At 44.4% G+C, this 22,315-nt stretch overlaps 1 protein-coding gene across 7 annotated transcripts in view; it reads left to right on the top strand.

Moving 5' to 3' along the window:
- ANKRD17 (ankyrin repeat domain 17) overlaps window positions 1–22,315 on the top strand; it is a 107,566-nt gene that overhangs the window by 44,786 nt on the left and 40,465 nt on the right. For all 7 annotated transcript variants that reach the window (XM_083407358.1, XM_083407355.1, XM_083407356.1 and 4 more), the window contains exons 4-13: window positions 1,486–1,633; window positions 6,721–6,868; window positions 11,495–11,728; window positions 13,391–13,485; window positions 14,137–14,374; window positions 15,813–16,004; window positions 16,257–16,366; window positions 18,366–18,453; window positions 19,079–19,206; window positions 20,063–20,206. In XM_083407358.1, coding sequence (XP_083263484.1) covers window positions 1,486–1,633; window positions 6,721–6,868; window positions 11,495–11,728; window positions 13,391–13,485; window positions 14,137–14,374; window positions 15,813–16,004; window positions 16,257–16,366; window positions 18,366–18,453; window positions 19,079–19,206; window positions 20,063–20,206 — 1,525 coding nt within the window. The remainder of the gene's footprint in view (window positions 1–1,485; window positions 1,634–6,720; window positions 6,869–11,494; window positions 11,729–13,390; window positions 13,486–14,136; window positions 14,375–15,812; window positions 16,005–16,256; window positions 16,367–18,365; window positions 18,454–19,078; window positions 19,207–20,062; window positions 20,207–22,315) is intronic.

Below are 22,315 nucleotides of genomic sequence, written 5' to 3'. Positions count from 1 at the left end.
GTGCGTTCACCCAAAGCCTCTACCTTGGAAGCCTGGAGAGTGAGAGGGGTTGGTGCGCACTGACCCCTCTCGCTCTCCAGGCATCAGTGAAGGCAACCCGAAGCCTCTGGAGCGCGGTGGGAGTTCCCTCTGGACTCCGCAGGCTTCAGGTTCCTTTCAACCTGCTCTTTGGGGCTGGCGGGGGTAAGCGCTACTTTCCCCCACCGTCAGCCCCAAAGAGCAGGTCGGGAAACAGCGCAAAGGCTGCGCGCAGCCTTGCCGCTGCCTCCCGAGCTTGTGGGGCTGGCGGTGGTGAGAAGTGCTGCTCCCCCCCCCCGCCAGCTTCAAAGATCCCTGAAGCCTTCGGAGCACAGCACGAGTTCTCGCTGTGCTCCGCAGGCTTCCGGTTCCTTTTTGCTGAGAGCAAGACTCGGTGCGCGCCGACCCCTTATGAGGAACGGCTAAGGGAGCTGGGCATGTTTAGCCTGGAGAAGAGGAGGTTAAGGGGTGATATGATAGCCATGTTCAAATATATAAAAGGATGTCATATAGAGGAGGGAGAAAGGTTGTTTTCTGCTGCTCCAGAGAAGCGGACACGGAGCAATGGATCCAAACTACAAGAAGATTCCACCTAAACATTAGGAAGAACTTCCTGACAGTAAGAGCTGTTTGACAGTGGAATTTGCTGCCAAGGAGTGTGGTGGAGTCTCCTTCTTTGGAGGTCTTTAAGCAGAGGCTTGACAACCATATGTCAGGAGTTCTCTGATGGTGTTTCCTGCTTGGCAGGGGGTTGGACTCGATGGCCCTTGTGGTCTCTTCCAACTCTATGATTCTATGACCCCTCTCGCTCTCCAGGCTTCAGCGAAAGCAACGCGAAGCCTCCAGAGCACGGAGGGAGCGCTCCCTCTGCGCTTCAGAGGCTTCACGTTGCTATCACTGAAGCCAAGGAGCCTGCATTCGCTCCATAGGACGCACACACATTTCCCCTTAATTTTTGGAGGGGGGAAAGTGCGTCCTATAGAGCGAAAAATACGGTAATAAGTTTGTGTGGATTGTTTAGTTCACCAGCAGATTTACCTTTTGTGTAAATGACTATGTTAGATTATGAGAGGTAAGAGATGATGGGAGTTCTAATTGAAAGCTACTGGAGGGCAGCAGATTGAGTAAAGTTGACCTACAACCATAGCCAGACAGTGTATTTTTTTAGCTCCATATTTTTCCCCAAGAGGCCTAATTCATGACATGCAGCCATTCCTGATATCCAGTTCCTTGAGCCCAAGGACAGTTCCTAGCACTTTAGTTATATTGCTAATTTTGGAGGAACCATGGGCAAGTACTGTGATGACCACCATGCATCCTATAGTAATCCTCACCTTTGCTTTTTAAGGCTTACCTGTTGTATTTCAGTGTATCCAGGCGGCTTGCCAGGTCTGTATTTGATGGGGACCCAGTGCTGCCACTTCAAAGCACTGGTGTATAACCATAATTTCCTCTTTCTCTTTATAGCCGCAGCTTGGCAGAAGCTTGTTCAGAAGGTGATGTAAATGCTGTGCGAAAATTGCTAATTGAAGGGCGAAGTGTGAATGAGCACACTGAAGAAGGGGAAAGTCTTCTTTGTTTGGCTTGCTCAGCTGGATATTATGAACTTGCTCAGGTTTGTACTTTATACTCTATTTTGGCAGAAAATACAGAGCACTGGCATTTGACTTTTCTGGATTCATAACCCATCTTGAACGGGGAGGGGGGCATTTTTAATTTTTACACTTAAGATGCTTAAGCTCACTGGTGTTTAGAGCAGGGATAGCCAACTTCTGAATTGTTCTGTTTGTTGCTATATTTGTTGTTGTTTAGTCGTTTAGTCGTGTCCAACTCTTCATGACCCCATGGACCAGAGCACGCCAGGCACTTCTGTCTTCCACTGCCTCCTGCAGTTTGGTCAAACTCATGCTGGTAGCTTCGAGAACACTGTCCAACCATCTCGCCTTCTGTCATTCCCTTCTCCTTGTGCCCTCCATCTTTCCCAACATCAGGGTCTTTTCCAGGGAGTCTTCTCTTCTCATGAAGTGGCCAAAGTCTTGGAGCCTCAGCTTCAGGATCTGTCCTTCCAGTGAGCACTCAGGGCTGATTTCCTTAAGAATGGAGAGGTTTGATCTTCTTGCAGTCCATGGGACTCTCAGGAGTCTCCTCCAGCACCAGAATTCAAAAGCATCAATTCTTCGGCGATCAGCCTTCTTTATGGTCCAGCTCTCACTTCCATACATCACTACTGCGAAAACCAAAGCTTTAACTATACGGACCTTTGTTGGCAAGGTGATGTCTCTTGTTGCTATATACCCCCCTCCAATTATTGTTTTGAGGGCTGGAGCATTCCAATTTCTCTGCATATACTTATGAATAGGGATCTGCTAACAGGTCATCTGGACTTCGTGGGTATAGATTTTGTGCACTCGGATGCTGGGATGTCATTGATTGGGGGACAGGACAGGAAAACTCGTGTGCATTGTGGAATCTTTAAGGAGTATATTGGCAGCAATTCTTTGCTGTTCTCAAATGCGTACAAGATGGCAATAAAATAACATGCAGAATTTCATTTCTGATTTTCCTTTCGAATCAAACAGCAAAACTCTTTCCTCACACCCTAAATTAGATGTCGGAGAGCCTCCATAAAATAATAAAAGTTGCTTTGAGCACCAAATCCAGACTACTACCAGTTGACCACCCTGTGTTCTTCAGCTGCCTGTTACAGAATACATAATCCAAAAGGGTCACCTACATTTAGAATAGGTTAGACCTGGAATTATATTGGATTTGTGGGCTGGATGTTTGTTATATTAAGATCTGGCTTTTTTTGATTAACTGTGTTCGTTTTGCTTTCATTTTGTAAACTGATTTGAGCTGATTTTAAGATTAAAGGGGGCTAAAATTTAAGTGAATTAAGTGAGATGCCCTCAGTTAATTTGAACATGAGGAAAGTGTAGATTTCCCTGTACCCCAGAATACAAACTCTTCCACCTTAATAATTAGTCTTTGCTTGATGTTTCAGACTTCAATAACATTTCAGCCACCTGCCCTGCAACCTTGCAATCGGTCCTTGAGCTCCAGGGACAAAGTGGAGGCCACTGCGATTGCTTCCCACGAATCTGCAGCGTGGGAGGGAAGAGACCTTGTTTGTATCCTAGGGCTGCTTAGTGCCGGTATTGGCAAAGACATGCTCAAGGTTACTTGTGTGATAGCACACTACGTGGCAGATTGAAGGAATCATTTTCTCACAATTATCTGTATTTTTCAAAATTCTTTCCTTTATTTATTTAAAGTCCTATTTTTAAAAAAATTACCCTCTGCCTTCATTTAGTTCCTTCTTCCATCCTAAGGAGGCAGACTTCATTTTTAACATTATCTTCATTTTAATGTTGTTTTCTATTTTCTTTACAGTTACATTTTCAAATGGTTATCATTCCTTTTTCAGTCCTTTTTGTAAAATTATTCTTTTTCTGATTAGTTCTGCCAGTTTCCAGTTAAGTTTCCTCCCCCTGCCCCAAAAATTCTCCAAAGAAAAGTTTTGTTGCTTAGCAGTTATAGCCCACACTCTTCACTACTTCATGCTGTCTGCTGTGAGCTGTCTGGCGCCGGATGCCTTCATAAGGACTCAACAGTGATGGTTAATCTTCAGGTGAACGCTGACCTATTTATGCTGATTGTAGCTCTATCTGCCACTTTGATGCCTTTGGCAGGAATTGGCAGTCCCAGTTGATCTTCGGCTGCCGGTGGCATTACGGGCAGCTTCCTGTTTAGCACTATTAATAGCGGCAAAACACACTTACAAAGGACACGTTTTGGAGGTTTTTTTGAAACTGTGGTTCGGGAAAATAAAAATTGAGGGAGCCCAATGAAGGTTGGTGACAGTGAAATGTTTTAAGGGTGTGTGTAATTGTATGCGTGCGGAATTTTGCCACCAAATTGTCAAGGCTGCTACAAAATATATGTGAACTCTGGGCTTGCCATCGCTGCAGCAAGGCATGTGGAAAGTATTTTACAGTGTGCACAGTGCTGAAGAGACCTACAGTGGTACCTTGGTTTATAACCGTAATCCGTTCTGGAGGTCCAGTTGTAAACCAAAACAGGTTGTAACCCAAGGTGTGCTTTCGCCAATGGGGCCTCCAAAAGAAAATTGGTTATAATTCAAAAAAGGGACATGCACTTCCGGGTTTGACATGGTTATAATCCAAAACGGCTGTAATCCAAAACAGTTGCAAACCAAGGTACCACTGTATATTGTCCTTAAATACATATCTGCTTCCTAGTCAAATGCAAAGTCTGTATGAAAATGCTTTGTTTTGATGATGACCTGTATCAGAAATGGAGATTTCATGACCTTGATCAACCTTGATCAACTTCAGAGGCCTACCTTCACATCCCCAGTTTGCAGAGTAGACTGCAGATTCCTTTGGTTTAACAACTGCAGTCTCTTCATCCTAGAGTCTTCTCTAAGATTCCGATGGCTCCAATTGCCGTAGGTTGGTTCCTAATCTACTCTTTTTCTGTGAAGAAACTTCTAAAGGACATTGCTTTGACCATCTTTGCTTGAGTAGAGTCACTGTTTCCTATCTCTGTCTCTTCTTCACCTCTACCAGAACGATGATCTTGTGTCAAGACTTTCCATTTCACGTGAAATGGAGTTTTGCACACACAGGCGAACATTACCCCCAGGACTCCTAGGATCCCAGGTTCAGTCACAGTCCATTGAACTCAATCACTTGAAGGATCAATATGACACTTGAACCCAGGAATTCCAGTAGAGAAACCCTCAAATGAGGTGATCACAACAGATGTCAACCAAGTGAATGGAGTGCTCACTGCAAAAGCATTTGGGCTGTTAGATCCCCCCCCCCCCCATAAAAGAGAAGAATGTTAACATTCTGGAGCGTTCATAATGTTACCTTTCCCTTTAGCCAGTTCATCTTCTGTAACCCAAGGGAAGTTCATTAGTTTTTGCTGATATGGTCCAAGGTTGCTTCAGTCTTTCCTACGTTTTTCACTACAGTGGTGCCTCACAAGACGAAATTAATTCGTTCTGCGAGTTTTTTCGTTCTGCGAGCTTTTTCGTCTTGCGAAGCACCACTGTGTATTGACGGTTTCCCATAGGAATGCATTGGCGGTTTTAAAAAAAAAGGCTCAAGACGCTTCGTCTTGCGAAGCAAGCCCATAGGGAAATTCGTCTTGCGAAGCAACTCAGAAAACGAAAAACTCTTTCGTCTTGCGAGTTTTTCGTCTTCCGAGGCATTCATCTTGCGAGGTACCACTGTAATTTGGTCTGCTCCTTAACCTTTTCTTTCTTTCTTTGAAACAGTGGGGTGCTTTGCCAACTATGACTGGGGTTTGAGCTGAGAGGCCCCATTTCCTCTGGATACAGAAAATGGGGGGCTGTTTTCATTGCCCTGATCGACAAGCTTATCCGAGGACTTGGTGCCATTTGCCTTGATAAGAACAGAATTTCACAGAAAAGTCCCAATAATTTCTGGGTTTTGTGAGCCTTTTTTGCAGTTGAAAAACCCACTTCAGTGTTGGGGTCATAGCTGCAAAACGCAATAGAAGTATTTTGCCTTGTCAGAAAGCATTATCCTGAATAGGATTAGTTTTCATATTAGATATATAGCACAGAATATAGGTATAGTCGCTGCTTCTCTGCCCTTGCAATGCCCAGTCATATGTATGCATATAAGGGCAAGGTTTGCAAAGCTTATAGGGGATCAAATTTGAATTTTTGTGTGGCAAAAATAAAAAAGGAACAAATTCAGTCATCGCTGAATTAGCCATAGAGTGGGATGGGAAAGAAGTTGGAAATTGGAGAGGAAACCGTGGGATTGCTTGTCTAGATCTTTCCGGGGGTGGGGGCAACCACCACTGTACTTTAATAATGTTGTCATTCCTGCGATGCAAACACTGCTGCAGCTGCTCCTTCTGCCCTGGGAAACAGTTTGTGTAACTGTATCCAAAACACTGCATAATTGAAGCACAAACATGCTAATATACCTTCTTGTTGTTTAGTCGTTTAGTCGTGTCCGACTCTTTGTGACCCCATGGACCAGAGCACTCCAGTCTTCCACTGCCTCCTGCAGTTTGGTCAAACTCATGCTGGTAGCTTCGAGAACACTGTCCAACCATCTCGTCCTCTGTCGTCCCCTTCTCCTTGTGCCCTCCATCTTTCCCAACATCAGGGTCTTTTCCAGGGAGTCTTCTCTTCTCATGAGGTGGCCAAAGTATTGGAGCCTCAGCTTCACGATCTGTCCTTCCAGTGAGCACTCAGGGCTGATTTCCTTCAGAATGGAGAGGTTTGATCTTCTTGCAGTCCATGGGACTCTCAAGAGTCTCCTCCAGCACCAGAATTCAAAAACATCAGTTCTTCGGCAGTCAGCCTTCTTTATGGTCCAGCTCTCACTTCCATACATCACTACTGGGAAAACCATAGCTTTTACTATACAGACCTTTGTCAGCAAGGTCTCTGCTTTTTAAGATGCTGTCTAGGTTTGTCATCGCTTTTCTCCCAAGAAGCAGGAGTCTTTTAATTTCATGACTGCTATCACCATCTGTAGTCATCATGGAACCCATATATACCTACTGTACATTTTATGTTTGAAGGTTCTTGCACAGATTATTTTACAAGACACTGTAAGCACCCAAGAATGGCACCTAACTGAACCAGTCCCTTCTACCTCACCAGTTTTTTGTTCTCTCCGTCAACAGGTTCTCCTGGCAATGCATGCAAATGTTGAAGACAGAGGCATCAAAGGAGATGTAACACCTTTAATGGCTGCTGCTAATGGAGGACATGTCAAAATGGTCAAATTGCTGCTAGCTCATGGCGCTGACGTGAATGCACAGTCTTCAACAGGTAATGAACGTGTTACAATTAAATGTAAACGGAACGTGTCGCAACCTGGAAGCTGTACCGCATTTCCTAAATGAAGCAGTTCAGTATTTTGCTGGCTATTCAATATTATACCAGTTGGGAGAATTTCCTCAGTGCTAAGTTATCTCCAATCTGAAGAATTTTGGCAGCGATTGGTTGGCACTAGAGTGCAGGCAACAGAGACGTTGCCACACTGGAGCAAGGAGGTGTTTCAAAAAGAAGTGAGAAACGGGAAGGGAATTTAATGCACTGTTCTCCCTAAGCTGGGTCAAGAAGACATTATTTTTAAGTTTGGCAGAAAACAATGCAAAACAACTAGGTGAAGTTGGGATGTAAAGAGTGTACAGGGATGCTATGCTAGCAGTTTCTCTGGAGAGCTGGCAACTTTGGTTCCGATGCTGGCAACTTTTCAATTTCAATTCATTGCCCTCCCCTTTTTTGTTGTTGCAAAAACTGCACACACAAAAAACAGACATTGTATGATCACATCAGGGTACACACTGGCCCCGTTTGCACTAGCTTAATCTGTGGCTCAATGTGAATGAGCAACAAGCTAGGGTAAGGTTACCAGATTTTTTTCAAAGAATCCGGGGACACTTTTTTTTTGGGAAAAGAGAAAAAAATTGGTATTTTTAAAAAGGGGTTTTAAAAAATAAATAAATTAAGAAGTAATATCTTCTCTTCTGTGGTCTTCCCTGTCACGCGGCCTTCCTCTCTTGGAGTGCTAGCTGCCATGGAGTAGTCTCAGGTCAGGCCTGGGCTCAGCCATGTGTCCTTGCCTTCCCGGTGCTCTCCTAAACTTCCTCCTCAGCTGTGCAGCAAGGTCGGGGCTCCCTCTTTTTTCTCCTTCCTCTTTCTCTCTCTCCCTTCTCCTTCTCCTCTCCTCCTCTATGCCTCGGCTCTGGGGTTTTCCTGGCCTGGGAGCGCTGCTGGGCAGTCAGCCGGGTGGCTGGGCACTCTTGCTCCCGGCTCAATTTGGGTCACGGTGTGTGTGTGTGAAGAAGAAGAAGAAGAAGAAGAGTTTGGATTTGATATCCCGCCTTTCACTCCCCTTCAGGAGTCTCAAAGCGGCTAACATTCTCCTTTCCCTTCCTCCCCCACAACAAACACTCTGTGAGGTGAGTGGGGCTGAGAGACTTCAAAGAAGTGTGACTAGCCCAAGGACACCCAGCAGCTGCATGTGGAGGAGCGGAGACGCGAACCCGGTTCCCCAGATTACGGGACTACCGCTCTTAACCACTACACCACACTGGCTCTCTGTGTGTGTGTGTCAGTGGTTCCCCTAGTTGATGCGCTAGTTGTCCCCGGTTCCCCCTTGGCAGTGGCAGCCTGGGAGCGCTGCTGGGCAGTCAGCCGGGTGGCTGGGCGCTCTTGCTCCCGGCTCAATTTGTGTGTGTGTGTATGTGTCAGTGGTTCCCCTAGTTGATGCACTAGATGTCCCCGGTTCCCCCTTGGCAGTGGCAGCGGAAGCTCTGGCTGGCTCTGGCTGGCTTCAGGAGCTGCTCGCTGCTGTGGTGCCCACCATTTTGCCTCGCCAGAAGTCCCCATATGATGTGTCTTGTGCCATTGAAGTAATCACGCAACATTCATTCCTTTCTAATAAATCTACAACACTTAAAATATAAATCCGGGGACATTAAATGAAATCCGGGGACAGTCCAGGGGTGGATTTTGTCCGGGGACAGATTTGTAAATCTGGGGACTGTCCCCAGGAAACGGGGATGTCTGTCTTGAATAAACATCCACAAAGTTAATAGTTGAATACATGATAGATAAGGCAACAATGTGCACAATTTTATAATATGCAGAGGATAATCTGTGCAAAGAAATCAGGGAGGGGAGCTGAGGGAAGTCCTTGTGGGGGGAGAGGGAGGGAGGAAAAAGGGGGGAAATAGTGTAAGTGATTACCGTATTTTTCGCTCTATAAGACGCACCAGACCATAAGATGCACCTAGTTTTTGGAGGAGGAAAACAGGGGAAAAAATATTCTGAATCTCAGAAGCCAGAACAACAAGAGGGATCGCTGCGCAGTGAAACCAGCGATCACTTTTGCTGTTCTGGCTTCTGGGATAGCTGCGCAGCCTGCATTCGCTCCATAAGATGCACACACATTTCCCCTTACTTTTTAGGAGGGGAAAAGTGAGTCTTATAGAGCAAAAAAATACGGTATTTGGATTGATAATTTGTTCTGTTGAAATTGTTTGATAAAAATATATTTTTTTAAAAAAGGAAACGGGGACATAAGCTAGGGGCTACTGCTCAAAAGTTCCTGAGTTGCTCATTGCCCATTCCTGCTGCCATGCCAGGGAGGAAACAAACCAATCTGTGGGAAATGAGCAGCCAAGCCTTTCAGATGCATATTCTTGCTAGTTAGCATGGGGAGGGGCTGTATTTCTGATAGGCAGATCCTCAGGCCACGGAAACACAATTGTTAGGGAGGGCTCAGTGTCGTGTCATTTCCCCTCCTCTCCTGGAGAAGGAGGAGCAGAGAGTACTTTCTGTTCTTCTTTCTTCATCTGACCAGTGATGGATGCAGACATGCCTCTGCTTGCTCCAGCTCCAGGCACATGCCTGAAGCTGATTATACTGTAGACACAAGTATGTTGCCTGCATAGCTTTCACTGTTACTGCTGCTGTGAACCGCTGCATGTATACAAAGTAAGTAAATCTTATTTTAAAATTTACTTTACCTGTCGTAGTCTGATTCTTCGTTAAGCGGGGAAGAAGGGGGAAGCCAGCTTTCTTCGTTAGGTGAACTCGCTGCAAAGGAGGCTTTGCAGCCCAATTCCTGTGCTTCTAATTTTGCTGCCAAGGATGGGATTTCGAAACGCTGTTTAACCCACACATGTGGGGGCACGGAGGGATAAATTGCAATGAATTTCCTCTCCTACCCATTAAAACTCATCCCACACAGTCATGGCTTTACGTCATTTGCAGACTAACCTTGAAAAGAAGCCAAAACCAAACTTTGAGCAAACCAGCTCAAACGGCTTCATATAGTTTACATACAGTGAGTTAACAGTGAGCTCCAGATTCACATTCTTTATCTGAAAATTTACAGTGCTTCACATTATTTTTCTTAATAAGTGATGTGTGCATTCACTTCATTTCACACCAATTAGTTTACTTCCTGCTGTCTTTCTGTCATATGAGAAATAGTGAAATGTCTCTAGTTATCTCTTTTTTTCTAGCTTAACTTACAATTGAAACCACTTATTGGACTATTTGTTGTTACCCTTTGTTTCAACCAGTTGCGTTTCATGTTACGGTTCCCTTTAGTCTGTTTTTCTCAAGCTTTCTTGAGAGGGTGTCTTGTGGGACTAGGTTAAAGGCCTTCAACTTGCTTTCTTGCTTTCTTTTTCAAAGAAGAAAACTTGGTTGCATTGGTACAACTTACTCCATATTTTCCCAAAGATAGAAGCCATATTTTCCTTCTGTGTAGCCTTCTCCAGTTATCTGGAAGGTACTCTCTAATTCTTCTTAGTCCTCTATGAGTTTTCATTTCTGATAACTGGTTCTTTTTCCAGCAAACACTTCCAAAAATTTTGGGTTGAATAAAAAAACTGGGACGGAGGCCAAGATGTCCTTGGCAAGATTTGGGACACTTTACCACCAGGCACGCCCAAACTCGGCCCTCCAGATGTTTTGGGACTACAACTCCCATCATCCCTAGCTAACAGGGCCAGTGGTCAGGGATGATGGGAACTGTAGTCCCAAAACATCTGGAGGGCCGAGTTTGGGGATGCCTGCTACCACTTTACTCTTAAGAGAAATGACCATGAAAAAAAGCATCGGTTTATTATCATTACTGGGACACATTTGCTACTCACTTCTCTGAGAGCTCAGGGTGGCTTAAAACAGAATTATCAATAATAAAATCCTTATAATACAGTAACAATAAAACTTCATCTCATTTATACATCAGTCAGACCTTCACAATAATATACAGTGTCCACTCCTGCTTGAAAACAACAATTTTGCAGTATCTTACAAAAGGCTGTGCCACTATCAAGAAGATTTTGGGCTGCCAGCGTGGGATCTGAACCTGGGCCGCCTTGACTATTCTCAGTTCATGTTGAGAATGACAGAAATTCAGGATTGTCCCTGTGGCAAGGGCTTCATTGCTTATAATTAGTACCTTGAAACTCACAGGAGAGCCAGTGCTGCCACCGATGAAATAGTGATCTATTGTTGCTTTTTTCAATCCGGAATTCTTGGGTCACGTAAAAGTTACCTCCGGATAACACACTTGTTGTATGGTGGTGTTTTTTTGCAAAAAGGCCAATCAAACACTCAGCTTTTATATTGCAGTTTAAAGGGTTCAAAGTGCTTCACGTACCTCCTCTCTCTTGGCAGCAGTCTTATTATTATTTCCTTATCTCAGATGAGGTCTGAGGGAGAGTGGACTTTCTCTGGACCGCTAATGAGCGGAAAGATTGGAATTTAGGATTTCCAATCTCATAGCTCAGCTTCTTGGCTGCAAGACCACCTGTTTTCTCACGAAAGCTCCATGGAGTATAGGTGCAGGTGGCTAGCTCTAATAGGAATTTGGGGGATAAGAGAGGATTATCCAAACTGACTTCAGTGTATTTTCTTTTCTGAAATTAGGGAACACAGCCCTCACGTATGCCTGTGCTGGAGGCTATGTAGATGTGGTCAAGGCCCTGTTGGAGTCGGGTGCTAGTATTGAGGACCATAACGAAAATGGCCATACTCCTCTCATGGAAGCCGGGAGCGCTGGGCATGTGGAAGTTGCCAGAGTTCTGCTGGAAAACGGAGCTGGAATCAATACGCATTCCAATGAATTTAAGGAAAGTGCACTAACACTGGCTTGCTATAAAGGTACAGTATCTCAACTAAAGCCTTTCATTGATTAAAAACTGACATCACTCTTCTGCGGGGCTTGCAAAGCCCCTCAGTCAACTTAAGTTATTAGGATTGAATTTGGAGATCTTAATTCTCATTTGCTTCTGCACTTTTGGTTCAAACTAATAAAGAGAGAGAGAATGTAAATGGTTTTAATTTCTGACCTAAACCATCGGAATCCAGCCCTACCTTTGTTCAACGTTCAGCAGTTTTCATTACTCCCCAGCCCCCCTCCCAAAAAACCACACCTACTTAAATTACACATGTTCAGTACCGGAACATGCTGCAAAATAACAAGGGCTGTTGTATTGAACGTTGTGTAGTGTTCAGTAGTCATGCTATACTTTTGTTCTTTTCTGCTAAGGAGTGAGGTGCAGGTCTTTCCAGGGCTGAAAACAGGTTGAAGCAGTGGAGGACTTTGAAAGCAGATTATTAACATTAAAATTATTAATATTTCAATTTTAAGCTGTGAAATATAGTGCCCCATGGGAAGAAAACCGCTAAAGATTTGAGGCTATAAAAAAAACCCATTTTCTGCAAGATTCACAAAGGAAGAAACTTTGAAGCTTTGTGTTCCTTTGTCATTTTCTTAGTTTTTTTCAATGAAGTCATCCTGTTAGTGCAAGGACTTATACCTGCACAATGGAGTGCCCTCTCATCTCCCTGCGCACAGCCTAATCCAGGCATAGGCAAACTCCGGCCCTCCAGATGTTTGGGACTACAATTCCCATCATCCCTGACCACTGGTCCTGTTAGCTAGGGATGATGGGGATTGTAGTCCCAAACATCTGGAGGGCCGGAGTTTGCCTATGCCTGGCCTAATCTGGCCCAACCCTTCAGGGCAGATTTTCTTTAGGAGAGGAAGAAGAGGTCCTGGTGCAGAAGCCCTAGCACTGATAGGACGACATCGTTGGATACAATCTTTTTCACTTTTCCAGGTTTTGTTCCTGGTTTCACTTTTGAGATTTGAAAGCTATTTTTATTGCAGCATTTCAGTGAGTGTCATTATGGACAAAGCCGCTGTTTTGGGTATTGTTCATCCACTTTCCCTTAATTTTAGTAGTTTCAAGAGCAAATAGAAATTAACATTTTAGAAAGAGAGATTTTATTTGGATTTGTATTGTGCTGTTTCTCCACGGCTTATGGCAGGGGTGGCCAACTCCCAAGAGACTTGAGATCTACTTTCAGAATTAAAATCTGGCAGTTATCTGCCCCCGTTTTTTTAGGGGTCTGTTTTGGAGGCGGGAGGAAGGCAATGGAGTTTGGGGTTAAGTCACTCACAAAAACATCACTATGGATTAAAACAGCCACACAGAGGGGTCTCCGTCTTCCCTTCCTGAGTTCTAATAACAATGGAGGGCAGGACAAGAGTCAGATTTAAGAATGCAGAGGAAAGGGAGCCAGAGATCGACCGTGATCTACCAAAACATCGCAGGGTTCTACTAATACATCGCGATCGTCCTGTTGGACACCCCTGGCTTATAGCAATATGAACACTTTCTCTCCCCCGCCCCCACAAAAAAAGAAAAGTGTCGCACCGTTAAAGAGAAAACAATATCTTTCTGAAATCATCAGTGGATACCAATAAATCTTTGCTGTGTTTTGTTTTATTAAAATGTGTGTTTGTCTGTGTTTCAGGTCATTTAGAAATGGTGAGATTTCTGCTGGAAGCAGGTGCAGACCAGGAGCATAAAACAGATGAAATGCACACTGCATTAATGGAGGCATGCATGGTAAGAAGCTGCTTCTCCCAAAATTGATAGGAGGGGAAGACTTGACCTCACGCTGTTCACCAGACAGACAAACGTGTATTTTATCTGATGTCATACAACCTATGTTGATCTTGTCTGAAGGCAGAAATTTTGCTAGTGAGGCATTCCTCTTCCGCAGCACGAGTCATTTGTGGGACTCAAAACTCTTACTGGCTCGGTAGAGATGTGCTGCCTAGGTTCTGTTCCCAAGTAATTTTTGCACTTGTTAGACAAGGCAATATTACAATACATGTACATCTGATCATGACTCGGGATGCGTAACACATAACACATGAAAAAACAATCCCCAGAAAGAACTATGAATATGAAATATAACTACAACCACAGTGGGGGGGTCTAATCTTAAAATTCATGAGCTAAATTCTCACTGTGCATGAAACTCAAAACTTAGCAGGAGACCAGTCAGTTTTGCTTTAAAATAATAAGAAATAAATGTTGATATTGTATACCACGGGCTGCCACCCCTGTTCATTCCACTTACCAGCCCCCCCAAACCCTCCACCCTTTTGCCACTTCCTTCCCTTGTGAAGTAAGTTAGTGGGATTGAAGAAGTTCTTCCTCCAGAGCTCGCATAGTTAACCTTTTATTTATTTGTCTGTTTTTGCTTTCTAGGATGGGCATGTGGAAGTTGCAAGGCTGCTCCTTGATAGTGGTGCCCAAGTGAACATGCCTGCTGATTCCTTCGAGTCTCCATTAACTCTGGCAGCCTGTGGTGGACACGTAGAGCTGGCTGCCTTATTAATAGAGCGAGGGGCTAACCTGGAAGAGGTGAACGATGAAGGCTACACGCCATTGATGGAAGCAGCCCGAGAGGGTCATGAGGAGATGGTGGCATTACTCCTAGGTCAAGGTAACTGTAACAATATACAGTGGTACCTCTGGTTGCGAACAGGATCCGTACCGGAGGCCCATTCGCAATCTGAAAAGAACGCAACCCGCGTCTGCGCATGCGCGGGTTGCTATTCACTGCTTATGCGTGTGACGTCATTTTGTGCGTCTGCACATGCACGAGCTGTGAAACCTGGAAGTAACCATTTCCGGTACTTCCGGGTCGCCGCGGGACGCAACCTGAAAAAATGTACAGCGGTATCTCAGGTTACATGCGCTTCAGGTTACATACGTTTCAGGTTACACACTCCGCTAACCCAGAAATAGTGCTTCAGGTTAAGAACTTTGCTTCGGGATAAGAACAAAAATCGGGCTCCGGTGGCGCAGCAGCAGCAGGAGGCCCCATTAGCTAAAGTGGTGCTTCAGGTTGAGAACAGTTTCAGGTTAAGAACAGACCTCCGGAATGAATTAAATACTTAACCTGAGGGACCACTGTATGGGGACGCGGGTGGCGCTGTGGGTAAAACCTCAGCGCCTAGGACTTGCCGATCGAATCCCCGCGGCGGGGTGAGCTCCCGTCATTCGGTCCCAGCTCCTGCCCACCTAGCAATTCAAAAGCACCCTTAAGTGCAAGTAGTTAAATAGGTACCACTTTATAGCGGGAAGGTAAACGGCGTTTCCGTGCGCTGCGCTGGTGCAGGCTTGCCAGAGCAGCTTCGTCACGCTGGCCACGTGACCCGGAAGTGTCTTCAGATAGCACTGGCCCCCGGCCTCTTAAGCGAGATGGGCGCACAACCCCAGAGTCGGTCACTACTGGCCCGTACCTTTACCTTTACCTTTACCACTGTATCATGAAGCAAATGTAACATGAGGTATGACTGTAACAAGTACGCTAATAGCTGCACTGAAAACTTCTGAATATCCTGAACTGTATATTTTAGGAAGCGAATTGTTTTGCCCATTTTTCCTATTTAACTTGTACTGCACATTATTATAAAAGCTCACTTTTCAAAATGTAACATGTTGACTCCAGGGAATGCCAACCTTCCTATGAGTTCTGTTAATATCTTACACGTCAATCACAGCAGAAAATACATTCCTTAGAAGGTCACCTTAGAAAGAAAGTACCTCAGGTTAAGAACTTTACCTCAGAATGAGAACAGAAATCGCGCAGTGGGAGCCCCCATTAACTAAAGCGGTACCTCAGGTCAAGAACGGTTTCAGGTTAAGAACGGACCTCCGGAACGAATTAAGTACATAGCCAGAGGTACCACTGTAATTGTAAAGAAGGGGCCATCATGAGATCTTGAAAAACTACCAGCCCATAACCTGAGGAAGATTTATCTTAATTGATTTAGTAATTCATCTTGAAAAAGACTTGATATCCACGTACAAATATTGTCTCTCTTTCTGTGCTGTTTTCTAAGCTTAATTTCCATTGGTATGTTTCTTTCTGGAAGGAGCCAACATCAACGCCCAGACAGAAGAGACCCAAGAAACTGCCTTAACTTTAGCGTGCTGTGGAGGCTTTCTGGAAGTGGCTGATTTTCTTATCAAAGCGGGAGCTGATATAGAGCTTGGCTGCTCAACGCCTTTGATGGAAGCTGCTCAGGAGGGTCACTTGGAGCTAGTTAAATACTTATTAGCTGCAGGTATAGAATTGTTCCCTTTGCACACATTTCTTCATGTTTATAATTGAAAACCCATTCTTAAAGCAGTACTGTCACGGGGCTGTATTTCCCTGCTGCGTGTGTTTTAGTAGTCCATGCAAATATATGTAAAGTGGTTGCTTTGGAACATAGTAACCAAGCATCCTAATACTTGGCTATTTTGAAATGTGATGAAATGTCTTGGTGGAGGATGAGGCACTTGCATATTTTCTAAGCTTATTGTACTTGTTTCAGGAGCCAATGTGCATGCAACAACAGCAACAGGAGACACAGCGCTGACATACGCCTGTGAGAATGGCCATACCGATGTAGCAGATGTGTTGCTTCAAGCAGATGCTGATCTGGTAAGCTGTCAGTAGAAGCTTTGAGCTTTTTTTGCATTGCGTAAGGACCCTATTGGACTTGGTTATATTGATCCATCCCAACTCTCACTTCTCACAAGTATTGGCAAATAACCAAGTGTAATTACCATATTTTTCGCTCTATAGGACGCACCGGATGATAAGACGCACCTAGTTTGGGGGGGGGGGAGGAAACAAGAAGAAAAAAATTCTGAACCCCATAAGCCAGAACAGCAAGAGGGATCTGGCTTCTGGGATAGCATCTTGCTGTTCTGGCTTTGGGGACAGCCTTTGAAGCCTCTGCAGGGCAGCGGGGTGAAGGCGGAGGGTTTGCGCAGCCATTCCCAAGCTAGAACAGCGAGATGGAGCGCTGCGCAGGCTGCATTCGCTCCATAAGACGCACACACATTTTCCCTTACTTTTTAGAAGGGAAAAAGTGCGTCTTATAGAGCGAAAAATACAGTAAACAGATTAGAGGAAAGTTGCATATTCGATCAGATGAAATGAACAGCTGATCACCACTAACAAAAACTTTAAAAAATACAATGCTGGGGGCTACAGCTTCTAATGGGACATAAAAGGAAGGTTCAGCAGCAACAACAACAGGCAAGCATGCTTAATAAGATTTTTAAAGACTTAATCAAGCAGACATGCTTCCCTGGAGAAGAGAGTTCAAGCGTTGATGATATATCAAGTGTGGGGCAGGTAGGGACATGGCTAAGCTGAAAGTGGGTTTTTCGGCAACTGCCACTTAGCTGATTGGTGACAACTGCAAAGCCCTGTGTACCTGACTTAACGGAGTCCGACAATCAGCTGGCCTATGGGGCTTTTGGAGCCCTGGGCACAGTGCTCCAGAAGACTCCGACTGGTGGACTTGCAGAGCGCTATGAAAGGGGCTTGCAAAGCCCTGTGCGTGGGCTGTGCTTTTGCCTGTCTGGCTTTTATTTCTAGCCTTGCAAGCAAAGATGGATCCCCTGGTGCTGTTGTAACATCACAGCCCCGCTTGGTCTGCAGAAGGGGATAAACAACTCGGCCTTTCCCCACTTCTTCTCTAGACTTTCTTCCAGCCTCCCTCCCCAGCAGATCTTAAGGCACTTTAAATTGAGCCTAGAAAAAGCTGATAACTCGTATGACTTCTAAAGGACAAGTGTCATAGGATCTGCTGCATTCTGAACCAGTTGTAGTTTCTGACCACACTTCAGAACCAGCTCTGCAGAGAATACGTGGTTATTAAAGTGTGATTTTATCACGCTATGTATAATGGTAGCCCTGGCAGTGTCATTCTTGCCCAGAAAGCAAAGACATTACTGGCATGCTTGGTGTCAACTGCCCCATCAGTTATATTCCATCTGAGTCTGAACAGAAATCACAGCTCAGATATATTTGTGGGAAAGCTCCCAAGGCTCCAGGGTCTGAGTGAATATCACAGGACACAGATCAGGGAACCACCTCCTGAATTTTTGGAGCAAAATACCTAGGCAATCCTGAAACTTGTTAGATCAATCCAGTAGAGAGAACATATAAGAAGCTCCTGCTCACATACCAACAAAGGAAGAGTGGATTTGTAAATTGAGTGAGTATATAGAATTGGCAAAATTAACTTGAATTATAAGATATCAATCAAATCAAAAGTTAAGAATGGAGTGGAAGTATTTCGAAGATTATATGTCAAAATACTGTTCTAAAAATGACATGTTAATAGGCTTAGGATAAAAAATGTAAGCAATAACAAAACAAATAAAGAAAAATCAGAATTTAACAAAAATAATTTATTATAGAATGCAAGGGGGGAAAGGTAGAAAGAAATATACGGAAGTCGAATTGCTGTGGAGGGAAGTAGAGGGTGGGTGATGGGTTTTATAATTAAGTGTATAATTATGCTACTGTTGTAATTTAGATATTATATTTTTATGTGAGGGAATCATTGGAAATTTTGGTTATTATGTATATATACTAGGAATTTCTGATTTCCAAGTTGGATTCTATTTCTCTTTCCCCCCAGGAACATGAATCTGAAGGGGGAAGAACTCCTTTAATGAAAGCTGCAAGAGCCGGTCATGTCTGTACTGTTCAGTTCTTAATTAGCAAGGGTAAGTTTGAATAACGTTTCACCTTTTTAAGGATTTTCAGGTGTTTGTTTAACAGCCCAGCAGTTCACAGAATCACAATTGAGCAAAGTATAATTTCATGGATTTGAGTCTTCCAAAAATTAAGGGCGAAATTAGTTTCTTTCACTTGCCTGTGATTCAGCTGAGGAAGAAAAATTGTCGTATACGCTCATGCTTTTTCTTCTATGTCAGACTTGCGTCTCCTTCAGTTACTTACATGGCCCAGTGTGGCCTTGAATAATGGGAAAGAGTTCAAATTCCACTTAGCCTTGAAGCTTAGTGGGTAGATAGATCACTATTCATAGGGTGGTTGTAAGAATAAAATGGGATAAGCTTCTTGGTTATGTGATTTGGGTGCAAGTGTGGTGAACATACTGCAACACAGCGTGCAGTTCCAAAGAAATGTACAACTTTTAAGCAACCTCGGTAGTAAATAGTCATGGTATAGGAGCTGCCACAGACAGATATGGGTTTTTTCAGGGATAGGGATGAGATTGGAATCCAGCCCCTTAGAGGAGGAGATCAATGGGAAGGTTCTAACCTTAGAAGTAAAGGTGTGGTTTAGAATACAAAGTACTCTTCATCTTCTTTCTATTCTTTATGTCAGGAGCAAATGTGAATAGGACCACAGCTAACAATGATCATACAGTATTGTCGCTTGCTTGTGCTGGAGGCCACCTGTCGGTTGTGGAGTTGCTGTTAGCTCATGGAGCTGATCCTACGCACAGACTGAAGGTATGCAGTGTTTTACTTTCCGTATTTTGTAGTGTGTGTTTGTGTTTTAGGGCAATAAACCAGTGTAACAGTGTGTGGTGCTGTGGTCTAAACGCCAGAGCCTAGGACTTGCTGATCAGAACATCGGCGGTTCGAATCCCCGCGACAGGGTGAGCTCCCGTTGCTCGATCCCTGCTCCTGCCAACCTAGCAGTTCAAAAGCACGCCAAAGTGCAAGTAGTCCGGCGGGGAGGTAAACGGTGTTTCCTTGCACTGCTCTGGTTCGCCAGAAGCGGCTTAGTCCTGCTGGCCACATGACCTGGAAGCTGTACGCCAGCTCCCTCGGCCAATAAAGTGAGATGAGCGCCGCAACCCCAGAGTCGGCCACGACTGGACCTAATGGTCAGGGGTCCCTTTACCTTTAACAGTGGGGAATATAGCAAAATGACTTGATTATACAGTTTGGGTATTTTTCTTCCACAAATGGGTTTTGTATCAAGTTTCCCTCTACCTTTTTTATATTGGGGGGGATCTGTAAGAAACATAGGAAAAAAATTGGTTGTTATGCTATTTTTATATTCATCTCTGAATATAACTTCCTAGTAAACTTTCTGTCCACTGCACCATTTACAAGCAGCCAGGAAATCTTGCTTAAGGAAGCCAAAAACTGATTAAAGTGTGGGCGGGAGCCAAAATAAATTCATTAAATACTAGTTAAATTTACTCTTTTAAACATTGGGAGTAATTAAAAACAATTTAAATGTTTTGTAAAATGTTAGATATCATGTAACATACCGTTTTTGGGGTTTTTTTTAGAATTCAAAACCCAAATACATATTTCAGTGTGGCTCCTTATTTAACCCATGATTTCTTTCCAGGATGGTTCAACCATGCTAATAGAAGCCGCTAAGGGTGGTCATACCAGTGTGGTTTGTTACCTGTTGGACTACCCTAACAATCTGCTTTCTGCTCCTCCGCCTGAGTCCACCCAGCTGACTCCTCCATCTCACGATTTAAATAGGGTAAGATTTAAAGCGGCAGCATGCTTGCCCCATTTTAAAATGTTTTAGAGTCAATTTCTTAATGATGAATTTATTGCCTCTTTTCTGAAAAGTAGGTGTTGTAGTCATCAGATACTGTAGAAGTCCCGGTAATCTTCAGTGAGAAACTGCTAAAATTCAAAGGAAATACTGCCGTCTTTTGTTAGATGTAGTTTAATCCTTGCCTTCCAGATCTGCAAGAAAACTATTACAGAGGACTCTTTGCTTGGAAAGAATATTTTGCTTATCACTTGGTTGGGCTTACTTGTGCCTCTAGTGGACCAAGGCAGGAGCATCTTTTACAGGTAATAGGCTGGCCCCTCTTCAGCTTTTGCTCCTTCAACAAAACAGTCACATTCTCCTTTGACTCCTCTTAATCCTTCACCTTGGCTTGGCAATTTACTTCTTCTGTGATTCACTCTTTTTATGGTTCTTTTTCTCTATTTTCTAAAAATAAAAAAGATTAGAATCCTCCCTTTCCCTCCTCTCCATGGACTGGCTTCTGGGACAAGCAGCCCATCTACAATTTTTTTCATGCTTGGGCAAAGCAGTGAATGATCTCCCCATCCCAAGGAGGATTGGATCGTCCTCCATAGGGTGGTGGCAGTATACTGAGACCTACTGCCCCACAGGCTTTAATTTTCAGCTGTTACGGAGGCAGCTTCAGCTGGGGTGGATTCCTGGAGACATGTCCAGGCAGCACTAGTCAAGATATGGGCCATTCCCTGCCCAGACTCCGAAGCCACAAAAGCATCCCACCAACGCTCCCAAGCAGGCCAGATTAGGCCTTTTGGGGCACATGGCTTCCCCATAGCAGTTGCGTGTAGCATTCCTTTCACTACTGGAGCTCATATCCTCCCTTATATGGAGGGATGGCAGCCTTGGCCCCACAGAAAGCCCCAATGGATGATAATGGAGCCTAGCAGCTCAGTAAGGCCTCATGCAAAACATGCACTTTAAAGGACCTACTACTACCACAGTGGACAGTCAGGAAAGGAGGACAAGCAGGCTACAGACAGCAAGGCAGAATGAAGGAATACAGGCCAAAACAACAACAACCCTGGAACAAAACATGTTTTTCTCTGAAGGGACAGCAGGGGACAGGTTCAGCACCTCCAGCCTTCACCAAGAACCCTCAAAACCACCAAAGATGCCATCAGCGATAAAGTTTGTGTGTGTGTGTGTGTCGCTTTCAAGTATTCATACATAGTTGGCACCACTCAACAACAGTTCAGTGGGTTCTGAATATCATCTACAGTTGCTGCAAAGAATTCATCAGATATCTCATCACTCACCCTGCCTCACCCTCCAAATGCCAGATTGGGGTGTGTTGTGTGTGTGTGTGTGTGTGTGTGTGTGTGTGTGTGTGTACTGCATCTCATCAACATGGCAGCAATAGAGCCAGTACCCCCAGAGGAACACTCACCAGGTGTCGCCTCAGTCTTCTTTGTAGTTCCCAAAAAAGACCACAAAGCCTGGAAGGCAGTACTTGATCAGAAGGATCTCAACTGCTGGGTGATCAGAATTTTCTGGATGAAATCCCTGGCCTCCATCAAGCAGTCCCTTCATCTCAGCAACTTCATGACATCCATAGACTTACAGGATGCATACCTGCATATCCTATTAATCCCAAGTACCACAAGTATCTCCAGTTCTTCATTGACCTGCACCATTACCAATTCATAGCCCTTCTGTTTGGATTGGCCTCATTTTCAAAAGTCTTCATGAAGATAATGGTTGCCCTGGTAGCTCACCTCCACCAACAGGGCAACCCCAACTACCAGTACTTAGACAACCTCCTCATCCATTCTCCAGCCATGAGCCAGGTGGCCCGCCATCTTCAGGGCATTTTGAGGACCTTCCAAACTCACAGATTCATCATCAGCCAGGAAGAGCCATTTCCTCATACGCCTTCGTGCACTGATAAATGCCACCTGCCTCCTGAAAGGATCATCAAGATCAAGGCAGCAGCCACGTTCCTTATTTCTTCCAAAAGGATGGGCATCATGTTATTGGCACAGCTGATCCTGGTGGCTCCCTATTGGGATCTTAACCCTGGCAGTGAACAACCCCCCCTCCAACGGACACCTC

This window comes from Podarcis tiliguerta (assembly GCF_965153285.1).
Source record: "Podarcis tiliguerta genome assembly, chromosome: 13".
In the NCBI taxonomy this organism is placed as follows: Eukaryota; Metazoa; Chordata; class Lepidosauria; order Squamata; family Lacertidae; genus Podarcis; species Podarcis tiliguerta.
The sequence above is the reverse complement of the archived record's forward strand: the minus strand, read 5'-3'. Positions and strand labels throughout refer to the sequence as shown.